General features: G+C 43.1%; 1 protein-coding gene across 5 annotated transcripts in view; it reads left to right on the top strand.

Moving 5' to 3' along the window:
* dscamb (Down syndrome cell adhesion molecule b) overlaps window positions 1-17,403 on the top strand; it is a 127,616-nt gene extending 110,213 nt beyond the window's left edge. For 2 of the 5 annotated variants that reach the window (XM_035623309.2, XM_047335730.1), the window contains exons 24-33: window positions 75-173; window positions 2,603-2,791; window positions 3,189-3,479; window positions 5,439-5,615; window positions 6,802-6,832; window positions 7,054-7,169; window positions 7,250-7,414; window positions 10,420-10,620; window positions 10,707-11,009; window positions 15,835-17,403. In XM_035623309.2, coding sequence (XP_035479202.2) covers window positions 75-173; window positions 2,603-2,791; window positions 3,189-3,479; window positions 5,439-5,615; window positions 6,802-6,832; window positions 7,054-7,169; window positions 7,250-7,414; window positions 10,420-10,620; window positions 10,707-11,009; window positions 15,835-16,364 — 2,102 coding nt within the window. In that variant the 3' untranslated portion in view covers window positions 16,365-17,403. The other 3 variants (XM_047335732.1, XM_047335731.1, XM_047335733.1) reach the window with 2 other exon arrangements.
* Window positions 17,404-22,872: the final 5,469 nt, after the last annotated feature.

Raw genomic sequence — 22,872 nt, 5'->3', positions numbered from 1 at the left:
AGAAGATTCCACTGTGGTACAAAACTCTTCATGCTAAAGGTGGAGAGTGAACATTTTCTCTCACACATCCACAGTTCCTCCCGACCAGCCACGCCTCACCGTTACCAAGACGACAGCCACATCAATCACGTTGTCATGGATACCTGGGGACAACGGAGGGAGCTCCATCAGAGGTGAGAGGAGTGACACACATCCCTAACCTCTTAACTGGACCTTACCATCACAGCTAAATATATCTTTAACATATTTTAGCACTTATTATTTATATATATATATATTCATTTTATAACATAAAGTTGCAAACTTCAACCAACTGAGCAACTGACAGGGGACACTTGACAGCGCCACCAACTGACAGGTGGCGCACCGCTGATTCCATTTCCGTTTTTCCGGCAGCGTCTGAAAATTCAATGCAAAAGCGACATATTCTGGACCATCTAGTTCAACAACCGTATTCAACACGACGTAGAAACATGGAGACTCACACGGAGGTCGGGTTCACCTCATGTTACGATATTTAACTCATTCACAGTTGATTATACATATATGAACACATATTATTATGTTATGGACAATATATTCAATTTCTGTGAATAAGTTATTCTAAATATTACACACTGTAGCTTTAAGTCTTAAAGTAGGACTGGCCAAAATGTCCTCACACTAAATGTGTCCTCATAGCCATTGAAAGACATGGATACACAGTGATCAGTTTGATCTTGGCTGCATGTGATGTACAGTACAAATATGTACTGCTGTAAATGCTTCAACTACATACATTATCCTTCATGTAGAAACAATCGCCTCCCCTCAGCTGCCTGTGATAACTAATGTCACATCCTCCTTCACTTCCTGTCCGCGCTTCTGTTTCTCATCATCTGCTGGTGAGGCTGGCGGAATATCCGGGTCCTAAAATAAAGGGAAGATTAAAAAGGCAGCAGGGAAGATTAGGTCGGTTTAAGTGGAAGATTAAAGTGCTCCATCTTAAAGAAAGTACAATCACGGTGTGATACTATTTGTGGTGATTTATCACTGCTTCTAATCGCGCGATGGGGGTGGCTCCCATTCCTCAGAGTTGTAGTCACTATAAACGCTTCTCTTGTGATATTTGTTTTGCCTCCCTGCTCGCGGCGTCATCCATCAGCAGAACACACACCAACATCTCGGCTTGCAATCGTCTATTTTTAGCCCGGGCTTGCGGCCATGCTCTGGGGATGTCAGCGGCTGGTCGGTCGGTCCGTCCTCAGACTGTCAACACAACACTTTAGTTCGGATGACTTTCAGACGAAATACCAGATTATCTTAATTTGGCAACAGGTCAAAGACTATCTACATATTTCTCACTCAACTCAAGACAACAACCTTCTGCTGTTAAAGATTATGATTGATTTTTATCTACTGCTCAGCCATAAAGTCGTATGAAAGGCCGAGGTGTACTGCAATACTTTCATATTATACAGTCACAAGCCTGATAACGCTGCATTCCATTATACCTCAGAATTTGGAAGTCAGGGTTATCGTTCCATTATATTCTTGGAACTCGGAATTTGAAACTGGAACGCCCCTCCAAGTTGGAATTTTTGACTCGGTAGGTCGGAGGAAATTCACCACACGGATTTTTTCGAGCTCCAACTTCTGAGGTATAATGGAACGCCACATGAATTTAATATTTTTTTTGACTCACAAATACCATTTGAATGTTGACCAGAGACGTATTTAGAGGTCAGAAACTGGTAAATACAATAATCCTTGTGTGATAGAGTGGAAAATGCACCTTAGACGAAAGCTGAATCAAAACTGATTGTCATATAGAGGAGAGCATGATTCTGAGATCTTTAAATCACCAGTGTGTACATTTTTTGATTTAGTAATAACTAATGTGAACTTTCTTCTGCCGGATCTGAGAATAACAAGTTGTCTCTCCAATTTCCAACTATTGTATATGCTGGTAAATTATAATCTCACAGGGCCGTATGGATCTTTTAGTCTTGTTAACTTCCCGTCACTCCATAGACATGATGTTGTGTATATTGCTCATCCAAATATAAAATAGGAAATGTAACATAACATATTCATAATAATAAATGCAGTGAGGCCAGAATCAGTGTTGCCACGGCAAAAAAATAAAAATAATAATAATTTCACGAATGTGAAACCTTTTCGGTTATTTCACAAAAACTTTCACTTCTTAACGTGAAAACGTATCATTACAACATGAAACTGAGTGCGGAAGGAGAACGGATAGTCCTAGATTGAGGATGAAAGTTTGAACGGATCAGTATCATGTTATAACGTAAAAACTTTAGTGATACGTTTTTATTTTTTGCCATACCTGTAAATGCGTGTCCATAACATGGTCCCGTTTTCTTGCAGCGATTATAATCCGACCATTTGGAACCCACTGAAGGTGACGCAGGGAAGCCTGAGGGCGTTACAGAAATCTAGTCCGGAAAAATATAAAGTCACCAACGATCGCGAAAGATTTAATCTTTGAATTTCGCCTATATTGAAAGAAACAAGACTGAACACAATTCTCGACTTGGACGTCTGTATGATGGTCTTTTCAGAATCTTCTCTCACACTCACTCGTTCTCCTCCTCAGGTTACATCCTGCAGTACTCCGAAGACAACAGCGAGCAGTGGGGCAGTTTCCCGATCAGTCCCAGCGAGCGCTCGTACCGTCTGGAGAACCTCAAGTGCGGCACCTGGTACAAATTCACTCTGACGGCCCAGAATGCAGTGGGGCCAGGGCGCATCAGTGAGATCATTGAAGCCAAGACCCACGGGAAAGGTAGGGAATGTCAAAACTACCATTGTGAGTCTTTTGAGTTTTAGGGTCAGTCCAAAAAAAATGCAGCGCTGCAATAACCACATTGTCTGAGATGATTCAAAGCAGCCTAATTCGGGAGTCGTGTTCCCATATCTACACGACAGTTTGTGATCAATAAGTCTAGTGGTAGAACGAACTAGAGTGTTATTGTCGCTGCAATTTGACAACAGTAACATTTGAATTCATCCAAACAACTCATATCCCCAAACCTCCCACAAAATATAGAAAAGTTCGGTAAAAAACAACAACACTCACAGTCACTTTTATTTGCCTGTAAAAGTGAAAAGTGTGGGTCGACTTTGACAGTTTGTGCCAAGCTGTGCTCTTTGATCATAACTGGATCTACCCTCTCCCCCAGAACCCCAGTTTGCCAAAGAACACGAACTCTTCACCAGCATCAACTCCACCCGGGCCAGGCTCAACCTGGTCGGCTGGAACAACGGCGGCTGCCCCATCACCTCCTTCATCCTGGAGTACCGGGCGGTGGACTCGGCCACCTGGACCACGGCCCAGCGCACCTCGCTGACCAAGAGCTACGTCCTGTACGACCTGCAGGAAGCCACCTGGTACGAGCTGCAGATGAAGGTCACCAACAGCGCCGGCTCGGCAGAAAAGCGGATCACCTTCGCCACGCTCAACGCTGACGGAAGTGAGTTTGTGATATTGGAGCGGTTGCACAGATATGGAGGATCACGGCAGGGATCACGATAGGCCGCTGTTGTTCGGAGCAAGTGGTACTGACACTGATTATGCAAGAACAACATTTTAATCAGACGGACCTCCAAACTGAAAATCTCGCCGAAGATTCAGTTAATGAAGTTCACAGATAACATGATATGGATTAATGAAAGGAGTCTAAAGATTAATAACAAGGGGTTTGGATGTCAAACTTACTTTCCCTTCTTTTAATGTTCTTTTAAGGAGATATGTTGTGCTTTTTCACCCTTTCCCTTTCCTCTAGTGTGTTAGAGGTCAAACGCCTCGTCAGCAGTCTGGACGATATTTCCGTAACATGGTGACATCAACATATTGCGTACGTGCATGAAGCACCTCTAGCGGCTAGCCTGACACGCCCACGAACAAAGCTGGGTAAAGCGATAGCGAGAGAGAACTCCCTGTAAAAATAATGTTCAACAAAACATTCAACAACTCATCAAATTAGTCTTTGTGCTCACGTGAAATGAACAGGCCAAGTTAGACATAGCTAGCTAGCGAGACAACATGCTAACGCGCTAATGCTAGCGAAAAAGCTAATTATTTTTTAATCGCAAACTTACAGACTGTACTGAACATGTGCACGTAGATCTGCAGGTCTCAGCTTGAGGAGAAAACAGCAACAGACTTTCTGTTTCCTGTTCCCTGTTACATCACAGGTCCAATATCAACATAGTGAAAACAATCGTGATTTTTAATGACCTTGTTTTTTTTAAATAACAATTACAAGGCTCAGAAAACCTGCGGGAGCCAGAACACTGGACATTACAGCATGTGGACCTTCTCAACTAATAACCCAAATTTACATAATGAACCTGAATATGAGCATTATATATCTCCTTCAATATCATATCCTGTGCATCTTTAAGTGTTGTGAGACTGATGTACAGTCGCAAAGTTTTGAGGGCGATTGAGGAAACATTTTAATAACAACCACTGGTCAGTTTTTATTGAAACAGAATCTTTACGTCCAAGAGTAAAAACAATTTTTGCACCTCTACTGCAACAAATTGGTTCAACGCTGTTCGAGCATCAAGTCCTGTTCAGCAGCTCTGCATGTATATGAGCTTTAAGATTACAGTGTTGTAAGCCTCCGAACTAACTTGACAGGTACTCCGACGGCTCGGTCGATGGAGGAAACTGGGACTTCAGATGTTGCTTTATTTGCCACCGGCAACAGATTGTGTCAATCACACACAAAGGAAACGTATAAGCTGTAAAGGGGTAAAGGAGGTGCGGCGAGAGCTCCGCGCTCCAGACTATTCATGCATTTTCTTTGAAGGGGTTTTTCTTTTTTTTGCAGAGACGTGTAAGCTGCCTGTCAGTGTGTGTGTGTGTGTGTGTGTGTGTGTGTGTGTGTGTTCTCCAGTTGCCCGGGAGACTCACAGTTATATTCAAGTCTCCTTCAAACTTATTGCCCCAACAGGCTTTTTCTACACTGTCCGAGGAATTTATTAAATTACATATTTTAATGTTGAACTTAATGAAAAGGCGGACATGAGGGGACCTCCGCACGTTTCACAGCTTGTCACACAGAGCCTGTTTCTGCTGACAACATGAGAATCAATAAAGCTCAGCTACAGGAGCTTCAGTATCTCTGTGGCGTCTGTCTGCGTCGGAGTTCTCGCTCTCCCACAGCTCAGAAGAACAGCTATAGGTGGCTGAGAGAGAACCTCAACCACTTGATGTGTTCACTCCATGTGTTGACAAAAGGAATAATTACTTTTTTAAATAGTTCTAGTCAATTGGAAAACGCAGCTCAAGGGATTTGTCGTCCGATTTTTTTTTTCTTCCCTATAATCTTTGACTGTGTTGTGTCAAAGCACATCCACATGTCGGTGATATCATTAACTCCTCGTTAATGTTTGAATATGTTAATTCCCCTTTTCAAAAGGCACCATCCCTCCCCTGCTGAAGACGGGAGATCCCATCTCCGACAACATGTCCGGCAGCGGCGGGCTGAAGATGGTGGTGACCATCACCTCCGTCCTCGTCGTGGCCGTTCTGGTCTTCATCATGCTCATGGTGCTGAAGAGGAGGCGCAGGGAGCAGCGGCTCAAGAGACTCAGAGGTGAAGCCTTCAAGATGGCAGTTTACAGTTTGAACGGAAGAGGATAAGAGCCACACGTGAAACATTTATTTGAGTTCTGACTTCAAAGTTAGAATTCTGAGAATAAAGTCAGAATACTGAGAATAATGTCTGAGAATTAAAGTCAGAATTCTGAGATTAAAGTTAGAATTCTGAGAATAAAGTCAGAATACTGAGAATAATGTCTGAGAATTAAAGTCAGAATTCTGAGATTAAAGTCAGAATTCTGAGATTAAAGTTAGAATACTGAGAATAAAGTCAGAATACTGAGAATAATGTCTGAGAATTAAAGTCAGAATTCTGAGATTAAAGTAAGAATACTGAGAATAAAGTCAGAATACTGAGAATAATGTCAGAATTATGAGTCATATTTGAGATCAAATTCAGAATTCTGAGTTTTAAAGTTAGAATTCTGAGATTAAAGTCAGTATTTTGAGATTAAAGTTAGAATTCTTTCATTAAAGTCAGAATTCTGAGTCTTAAAGTTAGAATTCTGAGATCAAAGTCAGAATTCTGAGTTTTAAAATTAGAATTCTGAGATTAAAGTCAGTATTCTGAGATTAAAGTTAGAATTCTGAGTTTTAAAGTCAGAATTCTGAGATTAAAGTTGGTATTCTGAGATTAAAGTGAGAATACTGAGAATAAAGTCAGAGATTAAAGTCAGTATTCTGAGATTAAAGTGAGAATACTGAGAATAAAGTCAGAGATTAAAGTCGGTATTCTGAGATTAAAGTCAGAATACTGAGAATAAAGTCAGAGATTAAAGTCGGTATTCTGAGATTAAAGTCAGAATACTGAGAATAAAGTCAGAGATTAAAGTTAGAATTCTGAGATTAAAGTGAGAATACTGAGATTAAAGTTAGAGAAAATATACAGACCCTCCAGAAGATTTCAAGAACCTGCAGACCAAGGAAAAGATACAGTATGCAGGCTGTCATACAATTGAATTATCTTGATGTTTATGAGCATCAGAAACAAGTTCAACTGTCTCACACCGAACGTGGGGTTCAACTTTGCTCTTGTAACTTCAGTGTCTCTTCTTCGAGATTCTCTCATCGCCTCTTTGTGAGCGGAGTGGTCTGTGACTGTACAGTATGTCCACGGCTGTAGCTTATCAACTGGGACAGACCTATTGTGGTATTAACTGCCTCTTTTGCTGACTTCACAGATGCCAAAAGTCTGGCGGAAATGCTGATGAGGTATGTATGCTTAATTTTAATTTATGCCCCGCAGCGGGGGAATAAATCACACTGTAGCCCCAGAGTTGCAGTAGCTTATATCAGTAAAGAAAATCAAATGTATATATGCCGTATCCCCCCTCTCGCCTTTCTTACAGTTACTTATCAGCTTAAATGAATTAGCATTTTTCTGCGATATAATGCTGAGAAGTGAATGAATTCTCCCTCGCTAATCTCCGCAGTAAGAACACGCGGACGCCGGACACGGTGAACAAGCAGCAGCAGACGCTGAGGATGCACATCGACATCCCCAGAGCGCAGCTGCTCATCGAGGAGCGGGACACCATGGAGACAATCGGTGAGACCCCTCGTGCTCATCGTCAGCGCTGGCGACGGAAGACTTTTGGTTCTGCTCTCTGACTTTCCGTCTCTCCGCAGACGACAGGTCCACCGTGCTGCTGACGGACAACGACTTCGGGGAGACGAACAAGCAGAAGTCCTCCACGGTGACGCACACGGTCCACTACCAGTCCCTGTCCCAGGCCACCGGGCCGCTGGTGGACGTGTCCGACGCCAGGCCCGGAACCAGTGAGTCCCACCACCGTCAGTGCTCAACATTTACTACTCTCTTTTACTAATATTATATGCTGCTATATCCTGTGTCACTAACGACGGTGTGGATTGTGGTGTGGATGAAGCTGGTATTCTGGTTTTGAATGAATTATTTTAACAATTAAGTGTATTACGTGCTTATCAAAGTAGTCACGTTTTAATAATTACTACTCTACAGAATAGACAGTACATAAACATAGCAGAATGAATGTCTGGTCTATCAGGTCCAAGCTGCTTAATCACCAACATCTCTTACAAATTTAGTCGCTCGAACGTTGAAAAAAATATTAGTAATAATATTAATATTAGACACAACAGACGCTGCCAGTAAGTGTGAACGTGCGCGTGGCGGACTAACTCAAGAAAACAGGGGAAGGATGCAAAATGGAGCCGTGGGGCAAATGAGCCTCTATTTGCGATTATTGTAGTTCCCATCTTTGACCACTAGGCGATGTGATAAATCTGCCAGCGTCTCCTGCCCCAGTATTGCACGATGCAACAAACTGAGACGAAACACTGAAATGAATATTTGAATCAGCCCCAAAAAAAACAAAAAATGTTGACTAACTTACTGAACAGGTCATATTTATATCAAAGTTTGGTATTTTAACGTGGAAATTAACAAATCTATGAGGAGGACCTATGTTTTTGGGTTGATATTTTTCAGTGGGGCTCTGCCCCTCCTGCCCACGTGGGCGCCTGACGATTAAAATAAAATGAGTTCCCCACCCGCCCATATGGACGGGCCGTGCGCGACTATAGAGAAGCATAATGGTATTGTATTAAACATATATCTGAATTACATTCAAGGCAAATGACCTTTCCAGCTTCCACCTTGTCTTACTGTAGCATAACCGTCGACGGCCATCGTACGGTGTGTGAGACCCAGCAGCCTCTCGGCCTCTCATCCTCTGGTGGTCGAGCTCCGCTGGAGCAGAACTGATGAAGACGAGAGATGTCCCTTCCGCTTCGCGACACATCCTCACCCGATCGTGCACTTACGTTACACGCACACACACGCTCAGATTAGCACTACGAGGATATTTGAGAAGATGAAGCATGTATTTGATACAGTTCCCCTCCCCCCATAGCTACTGTACAGTAGTGATGTTCACTTTTTGATAGTTGTAGTACAGGTAGACCTGCACCTGATTAAGTTGCTACATTTTTTTCCATCCCGTTGCTAATTTTACAGTTAAGTTTGAACTTTTTGAAACAACAGCACCAAATATAAAATATCAGTTAAACAATCTGCAGAAAAAAATCAGCATCTTACATTAACATACAAGGCTTTTTCAGTCATGGTTCATATCTGCCGTATCACCGATAAGCTCAAATCGGGGCACTGGTGCGTTTCATGCAGTGGTATCATCCATCAATAATATTCTGCTCAAGACTCCTTATGGACTCTTTTTCGGAATAAATTTCACATCTCAAATTAGCATTCAAATATTGCATCCTACATATTTTTTATTTAAATTGCAAATACGACTCTCTTTTCAAATATTAAATCCTGAAAACCCTTCTTTGGGGATGTAGAGGATAACACACACACACACACACACACACACACACCTGTCCTGATACACACTTGCATACACAAGCACAGACAAAAGCCAAGCGCTCATCACATCCACACACACACACATTTACACACAGGCAGACAGTCGTGTGATTGGCTCATTTAACCTGGCCAATGGGGCGTGAACTCCATTTGCTGACTCAGCGCCTTTTCCTCTTTTTCCCCCACTGCTGTCGGCCAAACACCTCCATCATTTCATCCCTCCATCCGCCCGCTGATGGAATTACTACCACAATTACTGCACCAGCACTATTCTTCTCTGCACCCGGAGCATTTCTGAAGGGTCCCAAAGTTCTGATTCGGCCCAGCGGTGCATACAGCAGGAATATTATTTATACAGTGTGTCTCTGTGGAGGAAGTCGGAGCTTGAGATTGATGATAATATTGCTGTATGGTGATGTTGGTTGTTCGCTGAAGGGTTTGTAGCACAACACGGCAGGGAAACATACATTCGCCTCCTCCTCGCTCTGCAGGGTCCGTTGTTCCTCAGTGTACGGACGTATGGAAATTTCCCCCCCAAAAAAATCCTGAATTGGTCCATGTCTACATTATCAGAAGATTAGAGCCCAGCTGCTGGAGGCAAATGTGTCTTGTTGGTTTCATTCCATCACTAAAGAATGATGACAGGAATATTCTTTCTTCATTGAATTTATGACAGAGTGAGCTGGAAATGAAATATTCTCCTAGAGACAAACTCAGTTTTCAAAATGGACAAATGTGAAAGAATCCAATTACAGTGACAATAAACAGTGACTCTCTCTCTCAGTAAAAACTCAAGTAATCTTGTGGATTAAATATGAATTTACTGTTTGATGTCTTTTTATTCACAGAGTAGAAGATCCTGGATTTGAATAAATTCAGATCCCAGATTACAGGAATATTTCTACATCTTTAAATATATAACGTATAATGAAGTTGGAACACAACATAAAAGAAAATTGAGTAATGTTCGTTTTTTAAAATGCATTTTTACAGTGAATATCCCCGATGAAATAATGCAAAAATGCACAAAACTTTATCAATCCATAGCACAACATCTGAACATTATCTGTGAGAAATGTGATGTTGATAAAGTGAAGCAGAGCAAAGTCACCGGACAAATAAGAAAGAATCCAATTCCAGATAAACAGTGACTCTCTCAGTGAACACTGAAGTATGAATAAAATACAGATTTTACAGAGACTGATGTGTATTTATTCACCCAATAGAAGCTGTTGGACTTGAATGAGTTCAGATCCCAGATTTAAAGGAATATTTCTAAATGAATCAAAACCAAATGTTCCCGTCATACTAACGCGATATATAATGTCGTGTCAGAGGATTCTGCCTCGAACAAAACTAGGTTTCTGTGTTGACTGTACGTTCCCTCTTCACGAACCAACCCCCTCCGCCCTCCTCTCCCTCTCCTCACCAGATCCCACAGCCAGACGCACTGCCAAAGCTGGTCCTGCCGCAGCGCGGAGCCGCTACGCCAGCCAGTGGACCCTCAACCGGCCGCACCCCACCAGCTCCTCGCACACCCTCACCACCGACTGGAGGCTCCCCACGCCGCGCGCCACCGGGTCTGTGGACAAGGAGAGCGACAGCTACAGTGTCAGCCCCTCGCAGGACACAGGTAGAGGAGGTCGCCGCGGAGGAGGGGGACGCTTGAACGTCTGGGAATGTGACAACATGTATCTGACAGCTGTGTTGACCCGACAGATCGCGCGCGGAGCAGCATGGTGTCGACGGAGAGCGCCTCCTCCACCTACGAGGAGCTGGCCCGGGCCTACGAGCACGCCAAGATGGAGGAGCAGCTCCGCCACGCCAAGTTCACCATCACCGAGTGCTTCATCTCGGACACCTCGTCCGAACAGATGACGGCGGGGACCAACGACTACACCGACAGCATGACGTCCAGCACGCCGTCCGAGTCGGGCATCTGCCGCTTCACCGCCTCGCCGCCCAAACCTCAGGATGTCAGCAGGGTCATGAACATGGCCGCGCCCAAGGCACACAGACCTGGTGAGGAGGTGGAAGGAGGAAGCGTGCGCACACACACACACACACACAGAACTCAGTCCACCTTGTCTTTTACCTGCTAACATTCAGGACCGACCTCCACTAACTCCCCAACAGTCTCTGCTGTAGCTTCTAGTTTTTGGGGACAAAATCAACAGCAGTAGTAGTGAAAGTAGCCCACAACCAGCCTGGGACCCAGATGAATTCTGGGAGCTCATTTCATTTCATTCCATTGGAAAGTGATTTCCAGCCGGCAGAAATCTTGGAGGTCCAATCACAACTGATGATCTGATAACGGGCGGGGTTAATACCGTGACGCGGAGAGAAGCGAGTTTGGTAAGGAGCCAAGATGGCTGCCGCTGATGAACTAGCACTTAAAGCTACAGTGTGTAATATTCAGAAGAACTTATTCACAGAAATTGAATATATCGTCCATAACCATGTGTTCATATAAGAGTTAAATATAGTTCCATGAGGTGGACCGACCTCCATGTGAGTCTCCATGTTTCTACGTCGTGTTGAATACGGTTGTTGAACTAAACGCTCCAGAGTACGTCGCGGTCACGTTGAACTTTCAGACGCTGCCAGGAAACCGGAAATGTAATCGGCGGTGCTCCGCCATAAAGTGTCCCCTGTCGGTCGCTCGGTGGGTTGCGGTTTGACACCACAAGATGCTGCCATAAAATTACTAAAATTACACACTGGGGCTTTAAAGTAAAGGAAAAAACATTGTTCAGTTTCAGCGATGCAACAGGATAAATCTTCTGTCATCCATTTTCATCATTTCAGAAAGGGAACTGTATTTGGTCACTTCGTATTAGTTGGTCCTCGTCTGTTAAAGCCTCTCAATTAACTCTGAAATATGACTTGTTTGATCATCACCTTGGTGAAGTACTAATTTAATATAAAAATGCATCCTGACAGCCTCCAGGCTGCTGCCACGTACAGTAAAGTCTCATTAAATCAGCGTATGGCACATTAGACTCTGGGGAAGTGTTCCAGGTTTTTTTTATCTACTGTACCTGTTCGTCTTCACCGGGATGCAGCTGCTCGCTTTTTGCCTCCAACCTTTAGAGCCAGAAACACAGTGCACAAGCCCATCACACATTATAAACAAGGATTATTAGATCCACTCCCTCCAGTCGCACCCCAGGGAGGTCTTCTGCTGAAAGAAAACAGAAAACTTTTTTTCTTGCTCGTTCATTACGCTCTCAAGTTTGTAGTCTTCCCTGACATGACCCTCTCTGCTCGCGCTGCAGATCAATTACGAGGTCTGGCGGAGCATGTCGACGTGCTGCCGACCGACGGACATTTAAAAAGACAGAGGCCTTTCTCCCTAGACACAAGGACACGTCACGTCCATCCATCGATCTGCCGCCATGGATCTGATAACAACACGGATAATTAGCGTGGTTGGAGGCGTTCTGTCCCGGGATCCTCAGACGAGACTCGGCGCCATCGGATCGCCGTCTTACGTTTCGCAGGGCCTCATTATGTTTTGAAGGTTTGTGCGCGGCGCGGCGGACTCATATGACCCGTCCGCCAGGGAGAGAGAGGGCAACTGGAGGCTAATCTGTCAGACTCATCTGGAGCTAATGTCACTCAGTACAAAACAGCACTTTGCCGCTCCACAGCGGAGACGGTTCGGAGAGTGTAACACCAGACCCTTCGCCTTTCAGGCTCCGCTGAGCGCTAGACTCCGGTGTCAGTTACAGAGTCCAGCGTTGCCTCCACGGTTTACTGTAGGTAGGTTGTCGACTGTTTATTTGTGCGAGTATATCTATATATATCTATATATATATAGATATATATATATATCTATATATATATAAGGTGTTGTTTAATCTGAGAAATTGGACGTACATTTCTTACATAATCTGTGAGTCAGACCAAAAAGTCTATTATGTAGAAAAATATATTCATTAGAATGTCATGTCAAAATGTATTTCAGCTGACTAGTGTCAATGGACTGTGAAATAATAAGGGTGAGATTTTCTGGGAGGCGTACAGTTACAGTTACAGTTACAGAAATCCGCAGCAACTCTTGCACCAATTATATTAATCACAGGACTTTAAGAGTTTAAATTATAATAATAATCTCCTATAGGATTTAGAAGAATTCGTTAGAATTTGTTTCACACATCACTTCACACATCATTTCCTAAAAGCATGGGCCAGTAGCATCACAGAGGAAGACGTCCCACAAGATTTAATTTGGGGTTCCCAAAATCCCAACGGAGCGGTTCATCCTGGAGGTGTTTGGTGGGATTCTTCTTTCTCGAGCTCACTTGAAACAGGAAAAGATCTTCCCACTAAAATGTCACATAATAATCCGTTGAAACTTAGACCCAGTGCGGAGGCCAGTTTGACTGACAGCTGCTGAGTGACCCAGCTCCGACCTCCTCTCCGTCTCCATTACGTCTGACTGACCCGAGCCGACCTCACCTGTCCAGCGCAAGGTCAAAGGCAGAAGGACGGATTGTGCCTCATTAAACTTTGAGCGAGGGGCGTGTTTTTGTGGTTAGGCTTCGGTTTAGGTTTAGGTTAAGGGTTAGGGGTTACGGTGAGGGTTAGCCGAGTAGAAGTTCTAGTCAATCTTAGAGTCTCCAGAAAATGTATGTAAATCAAAATCACGTGTGTGTGTCTGCAGAGAGCTGCTGTTGCATTCCGGTCACATCGCTGTACAATACTCAGACAATTTACGGGCTGATTCATTTTCCCGCACTACATTTCTAATGAGCTCCCACTGCAACACTTAAATCTACATTTAATTCAATTACCACTGCGAGGCCGTTCGTCATCTCCGCTGGCCCCAAGGGGGGGCGTATTATGAAACACGGTGAATTATTCATCCTTCCTGTGAACCCAGGAATCCATTCTCCAAGGTCACATGATGCTGGACTGTACATGTGCAGGAACTGTGTTGCATGTCTGTGTCCACACACACAGTGTTACATGTGTGTGTGTGTGTGTGTGTGTGTGTGTGTGTGTTACGTGTGTGTGTGTGTGCGCGCACGTGTGGGAGAGGGAACATGTTGAAAAATGATTTCAGCAATGACTCGAACACATGTCTGTTGATCTCTGAGAGATGAACGTGAGGATGCGTTAAACAATACAGACCAGATCTGGCAACCCGATCCCCCTTTGTGACGGGCTCATTTGCTCAGTTAAATATGTAATTCAAGCAGTAAAAGAGATTGAACAACAGTGGAGGCACCGTAAACTCACCGAACCGACTCAAAGTGTCTCGCCTCAGACAATTACTGAAAGATTGACTTTTCTTTTTAAGGGGTTGAGCTTTGGAAAGTACTTTTTCAAGTCCGTATCTGGCCAAGATGTCTCGTCAGTTCAGCCGCGAGGCTGAGTAGACTTAGTTGACGTCGTAGTGTTTAAAAGTTAACGTAGTCACGTCCGCGTCATGTTTTTAAGTCACATTTTGTCCAAATTTTCATCGACAAAATCAACACTGAGCGTCACTACGTCTACAAACACTGGGTGTAGCTATAGCGGCTAGCACTCATATACCTATAAACATCATTAGTTCTTCCAATTATTTATTCTTTCTGTCCCCTTTTCCGGAATTAACTTGCATCACTGCACATCGTCATCGTCATCACACACACAGTGTGTAACTTACGTTTCCTTAAGTAAAGCACCAGTGTGTAATCTTTGGTTATTAAAGTCCCTAGTCATGTTTGCACACATCTGACTCACACACACTTTCTATTGATACGTCATCACATCATTTTCCTCTTCTTCTTCTATTAACACATTCTATACTTTAATGATAGAGCTGAGGAACAACTATACTAAAGTATGTGACTATTTATCTGGTGTTTGTTGACAGCGGTCATCTTTGTAGCTAACATGCTAGCGTTAGCCTACATTAGCCAGGTGATAAGCTAAATGATGTGACGTGGTTTGTTTCGCTGCAGGCATGAAGACTCCAGCTCTTCGCCTCAGCTAAACTTTCGGCACAGAGACGGGTTTGTTTGTTTTTTGCCCAAATGCAATCAGTGATTTGTGTGGTTATACTTTACATACAGAACTTTCTGGTGGTGGAGACTCGGCCCATCATTCCTCTCCGTCACGATAAGGAGAGATAACTCAGATCATTGCATCAGGCCAAAGATAACGTTGTAATGTTCCTCCCCTTCCTGTTACATAATGTTCTGCACAATTTTGCCCCCCCAGATTACAGCTATAATAAAATCCAATAGATTCAGAAGATTGGTTTACATTAAAATCATAGTTATGTCCCCGAAGGGCCAGAGGTGAGCGAACGTAACTGTGAGAGTGTGAGTCAAATATGGATTTATTCAATAACTCTCTATGCAGTTCATTTACACAGAAGAGGAATAATAGAGTGTGTGGAGACAAATCAGAAGTTAGACCTGCTTTCTAAACTTCTTAAAGTCAAAGTGTACGTTTAGAAGTCATTTTATTTTGCAGGTATTTGTTGGGAATTTAAGAATATATGTTTATCTTCAGATAATTTCTGATTATTTTTTAGAGGGGAATGACACAACATTAGTCCTTTTCTGAAGAAATAATGCGCTCACATCAGTATTTTTTATATCAAAAATTGATCAAATGACGTGTAATGTTAAAGGTGACACCTTTTAGTGTTTTTCAGTGCTTTGTTTTGGTTTATGGCACGAAACTGAACTGTTTTTGGTGCAGTCTCATCAGTCTTTACCTTGTTTCCAGCAGGTACAAGTATTCACCCTACTGTCCAACAACATGCGATAATACCATAACGCACGGACGCTGTAATTTGACTAAACCTTAATTTGACCTGCTTCCCTCTCCTGTGTTTCTTGCCCAGGGGGAGAACTTGTCCACTTGCCGCCTTACCTCCGTATGGACTTCCTGTTGAACCGGGGTGTGCCACTGGCAGCCCGAGGGGGAGGAGTCAGCAGCAGCAGTGGCAGCAGCAGCAGTGGAGGAGGAGGAGGAGCAGGAGCAAGCGGAGTTGGTGCTACAGGGGAAACGAGAGGAGCAGCGGGAGGAGGAGGAGGAGGAGGAGGAGGAGGAGCTATGGGCCAGACCTGCCTGGAGCCGCAGAGGAGCCGCACCCTGAAGCGGCCACCTCCCATGGAGCCCACCCCCATGGAAGTGCCCTCGCCCAGGGAGGTGCAGCAGTGGCAGCCGGGGACCGCCTCCACCCTCCCGCACAGGGATGTCCGGGAGAGGGGAGAGGCCCGGGGCGAGGTCCGGGCGGACGCCCCCTCCTCAGGAGACCTTAGCCAAGCACAGGCTGCCAAGCTCAGCACCTCCCAGGAGTCGCTGCTGGACTCCAGAGGACACCTGAAACAGAGCAACAACCCCTATGCCAAGTCCTACACTCTGGTATAACACTGGGACGCACATCGGACTTCTTCACACACACACACACACACACACACACACACACGCACGCACACACACCACACACACACACACACGCACACACGCACAACAGGAATACTGCGGACACACCGTGAGGAGGAAGGACGAGAGACGGACGACAGGCACAGGACGAACAGTTTTCCACAACAGAAACTGTTGTACATAGAGCCGTTTCTGACACGTGTCTGAAGTGGATGCTTTTTCTTCGGGTCTGTCTTTCTTTCTTTCTTTCTTTCTTTCTTTCTTTCTTTCACTCCTTTCTTTTCTCTCCTCTGTCGCTCTTCTCTGTTGCTGTTTCACCTCTTTTCATTCGCTCACGCGTCGCGCGTCTCTTCCGATGGATTCTTTTTTTTTTTCTTTTCTCGCACAGGTTTTTGTTTTCTACTCGAGTATTCTTTTATTCTAACGTGACCACATACGAGGATTTGCCAAAATGATTTATTTAAAAATTTGAGAAAGAGAAAAAAATACTATTGAATTTATATCGAGGACAATTATAGTCATTATTATTATTATTACTATTATTATTATATAAAAATAGAAAATGTCTACAAAAAAACAACAACAAGTACAATGAGGGGAAAGGAGGAGGAGGACGACTCTGCAGCACTTCAGCGGGAGAACATTGCTTTGTTAATTTATTTTTTATTTTATTGTGGCAGTGTGATGAAATGTGTGACTGGGTAACAGAGCGGGTTTTTAGCACCACAGTACGAAGAGGAGGAGGAGGACGAGCGACGCCGGACACGAGCGCCAATGCTGACCAAACGTAATGTTTTCCAACCTTTCCGATGACTGCATGGCGACTGAACAAATGACTATTAATAGGAATGGCTGGAAATCAAAAAAAGAAGAAGAAGAAAAAAAAAAAAGAGAAATGAAAAAGATAATTTTTTGTCACACTATGAAATTATACAATGTGAATATATATAAAGAGATCACTTTTATTTGTGGATATTATGGGGGAAATGATTTGGTTAATAAAGTCCTTAGTCATGTTTGCACACATCTGACTCAGATTCATGTGTCCAGGTGAACACCTCCTTCCTCCTTTCTTTCTGCTCTTCTTCCTCTGTACACTACATTCATCTTATACTTTCTATTGACACATGTCATCACATCAAAACACAGTAGTTGCTGTTCGTAAAACGTCAAAGAAAATAGTGTAAAAAACAGTTTGACTGTCTTTTTCCTCTTCTGAGTTTAACACACTCTATACTTTAATGATAAAGAACAACAGTACTAAAGTATGTGACTATTCATCTGGTGTTTGTTGACAGCGGTCACCTTTTTTAGCTAACATTAGCTGACAGCTATGCTAGTGTAAGAATACATTAGCCAGGTGATAATCTAATGGGGCGGAGCTCCTTCCATTTAGCGTTAGCTCCACCTGGCTATTTCCGTTAGCAAGTTTTGGTCAGTTTTCTACTTTCTTCGGACGGATGAAAGTCGCCAGAGACGACATAATGCTGATTTAATTTGCACCTGTACAAAGTGTTTTGAGCTAACATGAAGTTAGCCTACTTGACGCCAGAGAGTTAGCCACTCAAAGGTTAGCGTTAGTCTGCTAACTTCTTCGAAACTACCGAGATTAATACATTAAATTACGTTGACTTAGCTGATCAATGCTTTCGTTCAAAGCGACTTACAATAATTCCATTCAACCCATATATTCGTGTCCCACCTGAGTATTTCAGAATCATCAGCAGTATTACATATTAGCAGGAATTAGCAGGAATTAGCCACAATCCTGTTTTGTCTTTGTGTCATATTTGGGTGGCTGTGGCTCAGGAGGTAGAGAGGGTCGGCGGTTCGATCCCCGCATCCCCCTGTCCGCACGTCCCTGGACAAAACCTCAGAACTCAGCTCTCGGAGCTCGGAAGTCGATGTGGCGAATTTCCTCCGACCTTCCGAGTCGAAAATCCGATTCAATCCATACCATTAACGAAACAAACCAAAAAACACAATCAATTTTCACATATCCATACCAGAAGGGCAGCGAGACACAGTCGATCCTCTTTCCTGAAGGTTGTGTGGTCAAAGGGTCAAACAACTAAAAGGGCAACTGTGGCCATTCAGTGTATTTCATCCATGACCTAAAGAGAGCCTCATTGATTGAGCATCACGGGTGTCACACACTGAGATCTGGGACCTTATTTCAACTTATCTGATAATGGGAAAATGGAAAAGTTAAAGGGTCACGCCAGCGATTCTAAATGTCACTTTACTAATCACGGAAAGTAGCTCGGCCTTTAAAATAAACGTCGTGTGAGGATCTGGAGGAACTTTGTCAAGTCGGGGAAAATAACGCTGATGATGTGGTTGTGAAGTGTTTCTTGGGTTCGGTCTCTTCACTCGGGGGAACTGAGTTCAAGAGATGTAGGAGAGGATCGAATCAACGAGATTTCTGTGAAACATTATTTCCAGCAAGTAGAAGAAATATAAAGTTCAGATAAACACAAACACACATATATACGAACACACACAAAAAACAATGAAACCAACCTGCCACATTAACTGAGCAGGATTATTCATGCGTGTGCCTTTTTTTGTTATGCGGAAAATTAATTGAGGCAAATACAAAACTCAGCAAGAGAAGTCTGCCTCCACGCAGCCGCGTCTGATCAACAGATGGCGCCGCACAGTCACTGAATTAAGCCAATTTGCCGCGACCACGGAGTGAACCTGTGCTCTCTGAGAAGGTGGAGAGCCAAGGCATGATTCTGGGTTCAGCACCAAAACTGTTTGTGACAACCACGGAGAGAGACGTCAAGGGGCGAACCCAGCAGTCTTGATGCAGTGTGTGTCGGCCATTTGCAGCAGCGCACCGCCCCGAACACAGCGAGGTGAATTATTCATGCCGTCGCTGACACCGGGACCTCAGATCTGGATCACGCTGTCACACTGATCGCCACAGCACGCCAGATAACGAGAAGGAGACAGAGCAGAGGCATGCACACATCTACATATGCATAAAAATACATGACACACACACAGAAATCTTTGGGGGAATCCGACCCACTGATGTGGAATTAAATGTCCGTTGCTCAGCAGGAATTTGAATAACGATATCTGTCGTTTCAACGTATCCGCCGCGAAAACTGATTGCACGTAAATGGTCACACCGCCGGCGGAATTTACAATAATTGCTGTTTCTTTTTAAATCAGTGGACCCCCCCCCCCCCCCGCCAACTGATGTGTGGTAGCCTAATAAAGATAGATGACCCTCCTCCTGCCCACTGAGAACTCTGTGACTCTGCAGTTGGCCTCATAGAAGTACATAGGGAAGCAGTGTGCGACTCTCCTCCTGGCTGCAGGCCATTAGCAAACCCCACCATGCTCAGCAGCCATGGAGGAGAACTTTGAGATAGGGGATCAGTATTGAGAGGAGTTTTAAAGTCTTCAACTTGTAAAGTGGTCCCCAACCTTGTTTTATTTACCCACCAAAGACCTGCTGATCCATTTCAGTTGATCTTAGGGAAGCTGATTATATCAAAGTGGATATTGTTAAATTAATACAACATCAACAATTCATTTGTAAAAAATTCATACAAATAAAGGTTGGTTTGGTCAAATTTACATTTTTCCTACTTGGAGTAGCAGAACTTAACAATCCATTTTCCCCATTACCTTCACTAATTCAACCAATTTTACTTTAGCTATTTCAGTATCCACTACTTTAAGTAATTGTACTTTATCCAGTTCTTTTCGCAATTTCAAACTGATTTCAGGCAAATACTCATACGCATACTTTTAGTTTACTTCTTAGCTTAGCTGAGTACAGTTTCAACTGTTATCCATCACTTTTAGGAAACACGACTATACTCTCAGCTGATCGTCCATTACCTTCAGCTAGCTAACTTTAGCTCCAGGAAGTAGCCTTCTTTGTAGCCTAGCTATTGTTTTGAAAGTGCTGCACAAATAAAGTTGCTGAAATTCTTATTCTTACAATGTCGTCTTTTTAATCTAATGGTAGCTAATTATTTGAAGTATTTTCAGTACTTTTAGCTGACAACCAGATCATTAACGCATTACTTTAATCTAACTATTTATTTCCATTCTTGTTTTTAGCTTTCTACCCTTTAGCTTATCTATAACGTTTAGCTATTGGATATATATTTCTCACCCAATTTGCAACTAAACATTACTTTTTCATGTCTATCCATATCTATGTAACCTTTTATCCACCTCGAATACTTTTTTTTGTACTTGTGTATGTTTTCTTTTCTATTCTTAAACTAGGTCTACTCAAGTCTCAGGAGTAACCCCCGGATACCCTTGATCAATTAAGTCCTCGTCCACCATAGTGAAGGTTTTTATGAGGATTTTTCTTTCAACAGTTCATGGAGGACCGTCAGTTAGTACAGAAGCAGGCTACGATCAGACCAGCTTCCTCCCAACTGGGCTCCTTAACGAGGCTTCTGAAGACTTGGCAGGAGACAGGGGGGTAATTTAGAGAACATGAAACGGAAAGACTTTCCCCCAGAGCTCCCACATCACACCCTCAGGTCTCTCTCTCTCTCTCGGTGGCCTCGGAAGACCTCTTCTCCTTCGCTTCACATTATGCGTCACCGTGTTTCTCTCTCCTTTGGACTCATTATTTCACGCCTCTGCTCTGGTTTGACCTCCCTCGCGCGTCTCTTCCCGTCCGTTACTGTTGATCCAGCAGCTCGTCCTCGCTGAAGGACTCGAGAAGCTCCGGCTGCTTCTGAATAGAAAATCCTTTTCTTTTGTGAGAGAGGGCAACTTGACGCACTAGACCACACCTACTTCTGACATGGGTCTGTGCTCAGTGTGGACTTAAAGTCAAGCGCCTAGCCCACAATATTTACAAATGCTATATTAATGCTAAAATTTTTTAATAAATTGCTTTTACTGAAGTTTTGAGATCGCTGGTCCAGGAAAACAAATTCACAACTGCACTGCACTTTCTAAAATATATGTTTTCCCTTCCCTTGCAGGTCTTTTGATGATTTGTTTTTATCATATGCTCTGCTGTGTAATGCATTTAGGGCTGCAGCTAACCATTATTTTCATAATCGATTAATCTGTTGCTTATTTTTTTTTCGATTAATCGATTAGTTGTCTGGTCCATAAAATGTTATAAAATTGTAAAAAAAAAAAAAAAAAAAAGAGCAAAGACACCAGAAAATATTCACGTCTAAGAAGCTGAAATCAGAGAATTTCAACTTTTTTCTTTCATAAAAACTACTTGAACCGATTAATCGATTATCAAAATAGTTGGCGATTAATTCAGTAATCAATTAGTAATCAATCAGTAATCAATGAATCAATTAACTGTTGCAGTTCTAAATGCATGTCTTAGTAAAGTGCAGATATGTTGATGCAGCCTATACAGACAATGATATTCTAGATTCAAATACATCAAACCCAATCAAAGAAGTCCAAGTAAAGGTTTTTATTACTGAGCTGAAGTACAGTAATTGCAGTGTAAGATATTGGAGATTACATGTTGAAAGTTTGGATAACATTGAATTTGAAGGACGTTTGTGCCCGACAGGCAAATCGTCTCCTTCCTCTTCTTCCTCTTCCTCTTCTTCTGGTGTCCAGTGTTAATGACCGTAATTAAATGGTAGAGACTCTTGTTGAGAGAGGTCGATGTCTAAAGGGATGTTAATTATGTATAATTGTTCATAGATAATTGGATACAGACCAGGCGTTGGTTGAACGCATTACTGTATATCACTAGTGCTGCAACTAATGATTTTTTCCATTATTGATGAGTCGTTTGGTCCATAAAATGTTGAAAAATGTGTTTCGCGAACCTCAACATGATGTTTTGTTTCGTCCACACACCAAAGATCTTCAGTTCACTGTCACAGAGGAGCAAAGAAACCAGAACATATTCACATTGAAGGAGCTGAAGTCATTAAAAACTACTTGATCATCAAAATAGTTGTAAAAATTTTGCCTCACTTTATGTTTTACCTCCATAACTAATTGACCATGACGCTATTCACTGTAGCTGGTTCCTCTGAGGCCAGAGTACGTCACCTGATCCACTGGTATTCTGCACTATTCTTCTCAACAGGATTGTGACGCTGCGCGTGAACCAGATCATATTACATCTGGAGAGTGTTGCATCACATTTCATCATTTCACGTCATTCGGCAGCGATGGATTGCAAAGAGACACATGTTGTGATCTGCTCCGGGGCTCACACACACACACACACACACACACACACACACACACACACACACACACACACACACACACACACACACACACACACACACACACACACACACTCTCCCGAGTCTTTATACTTTAAGCGTCAGGATTAGTTTTTGGCAGAATCCGTTCTGACTTTTTGAGTCCTTCTGTGACGGGGTATTATATTTTCTGTATTGCGGTGTTTTATATTTTGAAACCACTGTCTCTGACAAATCGAAATCTGTCCCTTTTTAAATATCCTGAGACAGTTCGGTATGATTTTTTCCTTTTCCCCCTC

This window comes from Scophthalmus maximus, chromosome 11 (assembly GCF_022379125.1).
Source record: "Scophthalmus maximus strain ysfricsl-2021 chromosome 11, ASM2237912v1, whole genome shotgun sequence".
NCBI classification, from domain to species: Eukaryota; Metazoa; Chordata; class Actinopteri; order Pleuronectiformes; family Scophthalmidae; genus Scophthalmus; species Scophthalmus maximus.
Note: the sequence above shows the minus strand (reverse complement) of the source record. Positions and strands in the feature narration are given on the sequence as shown.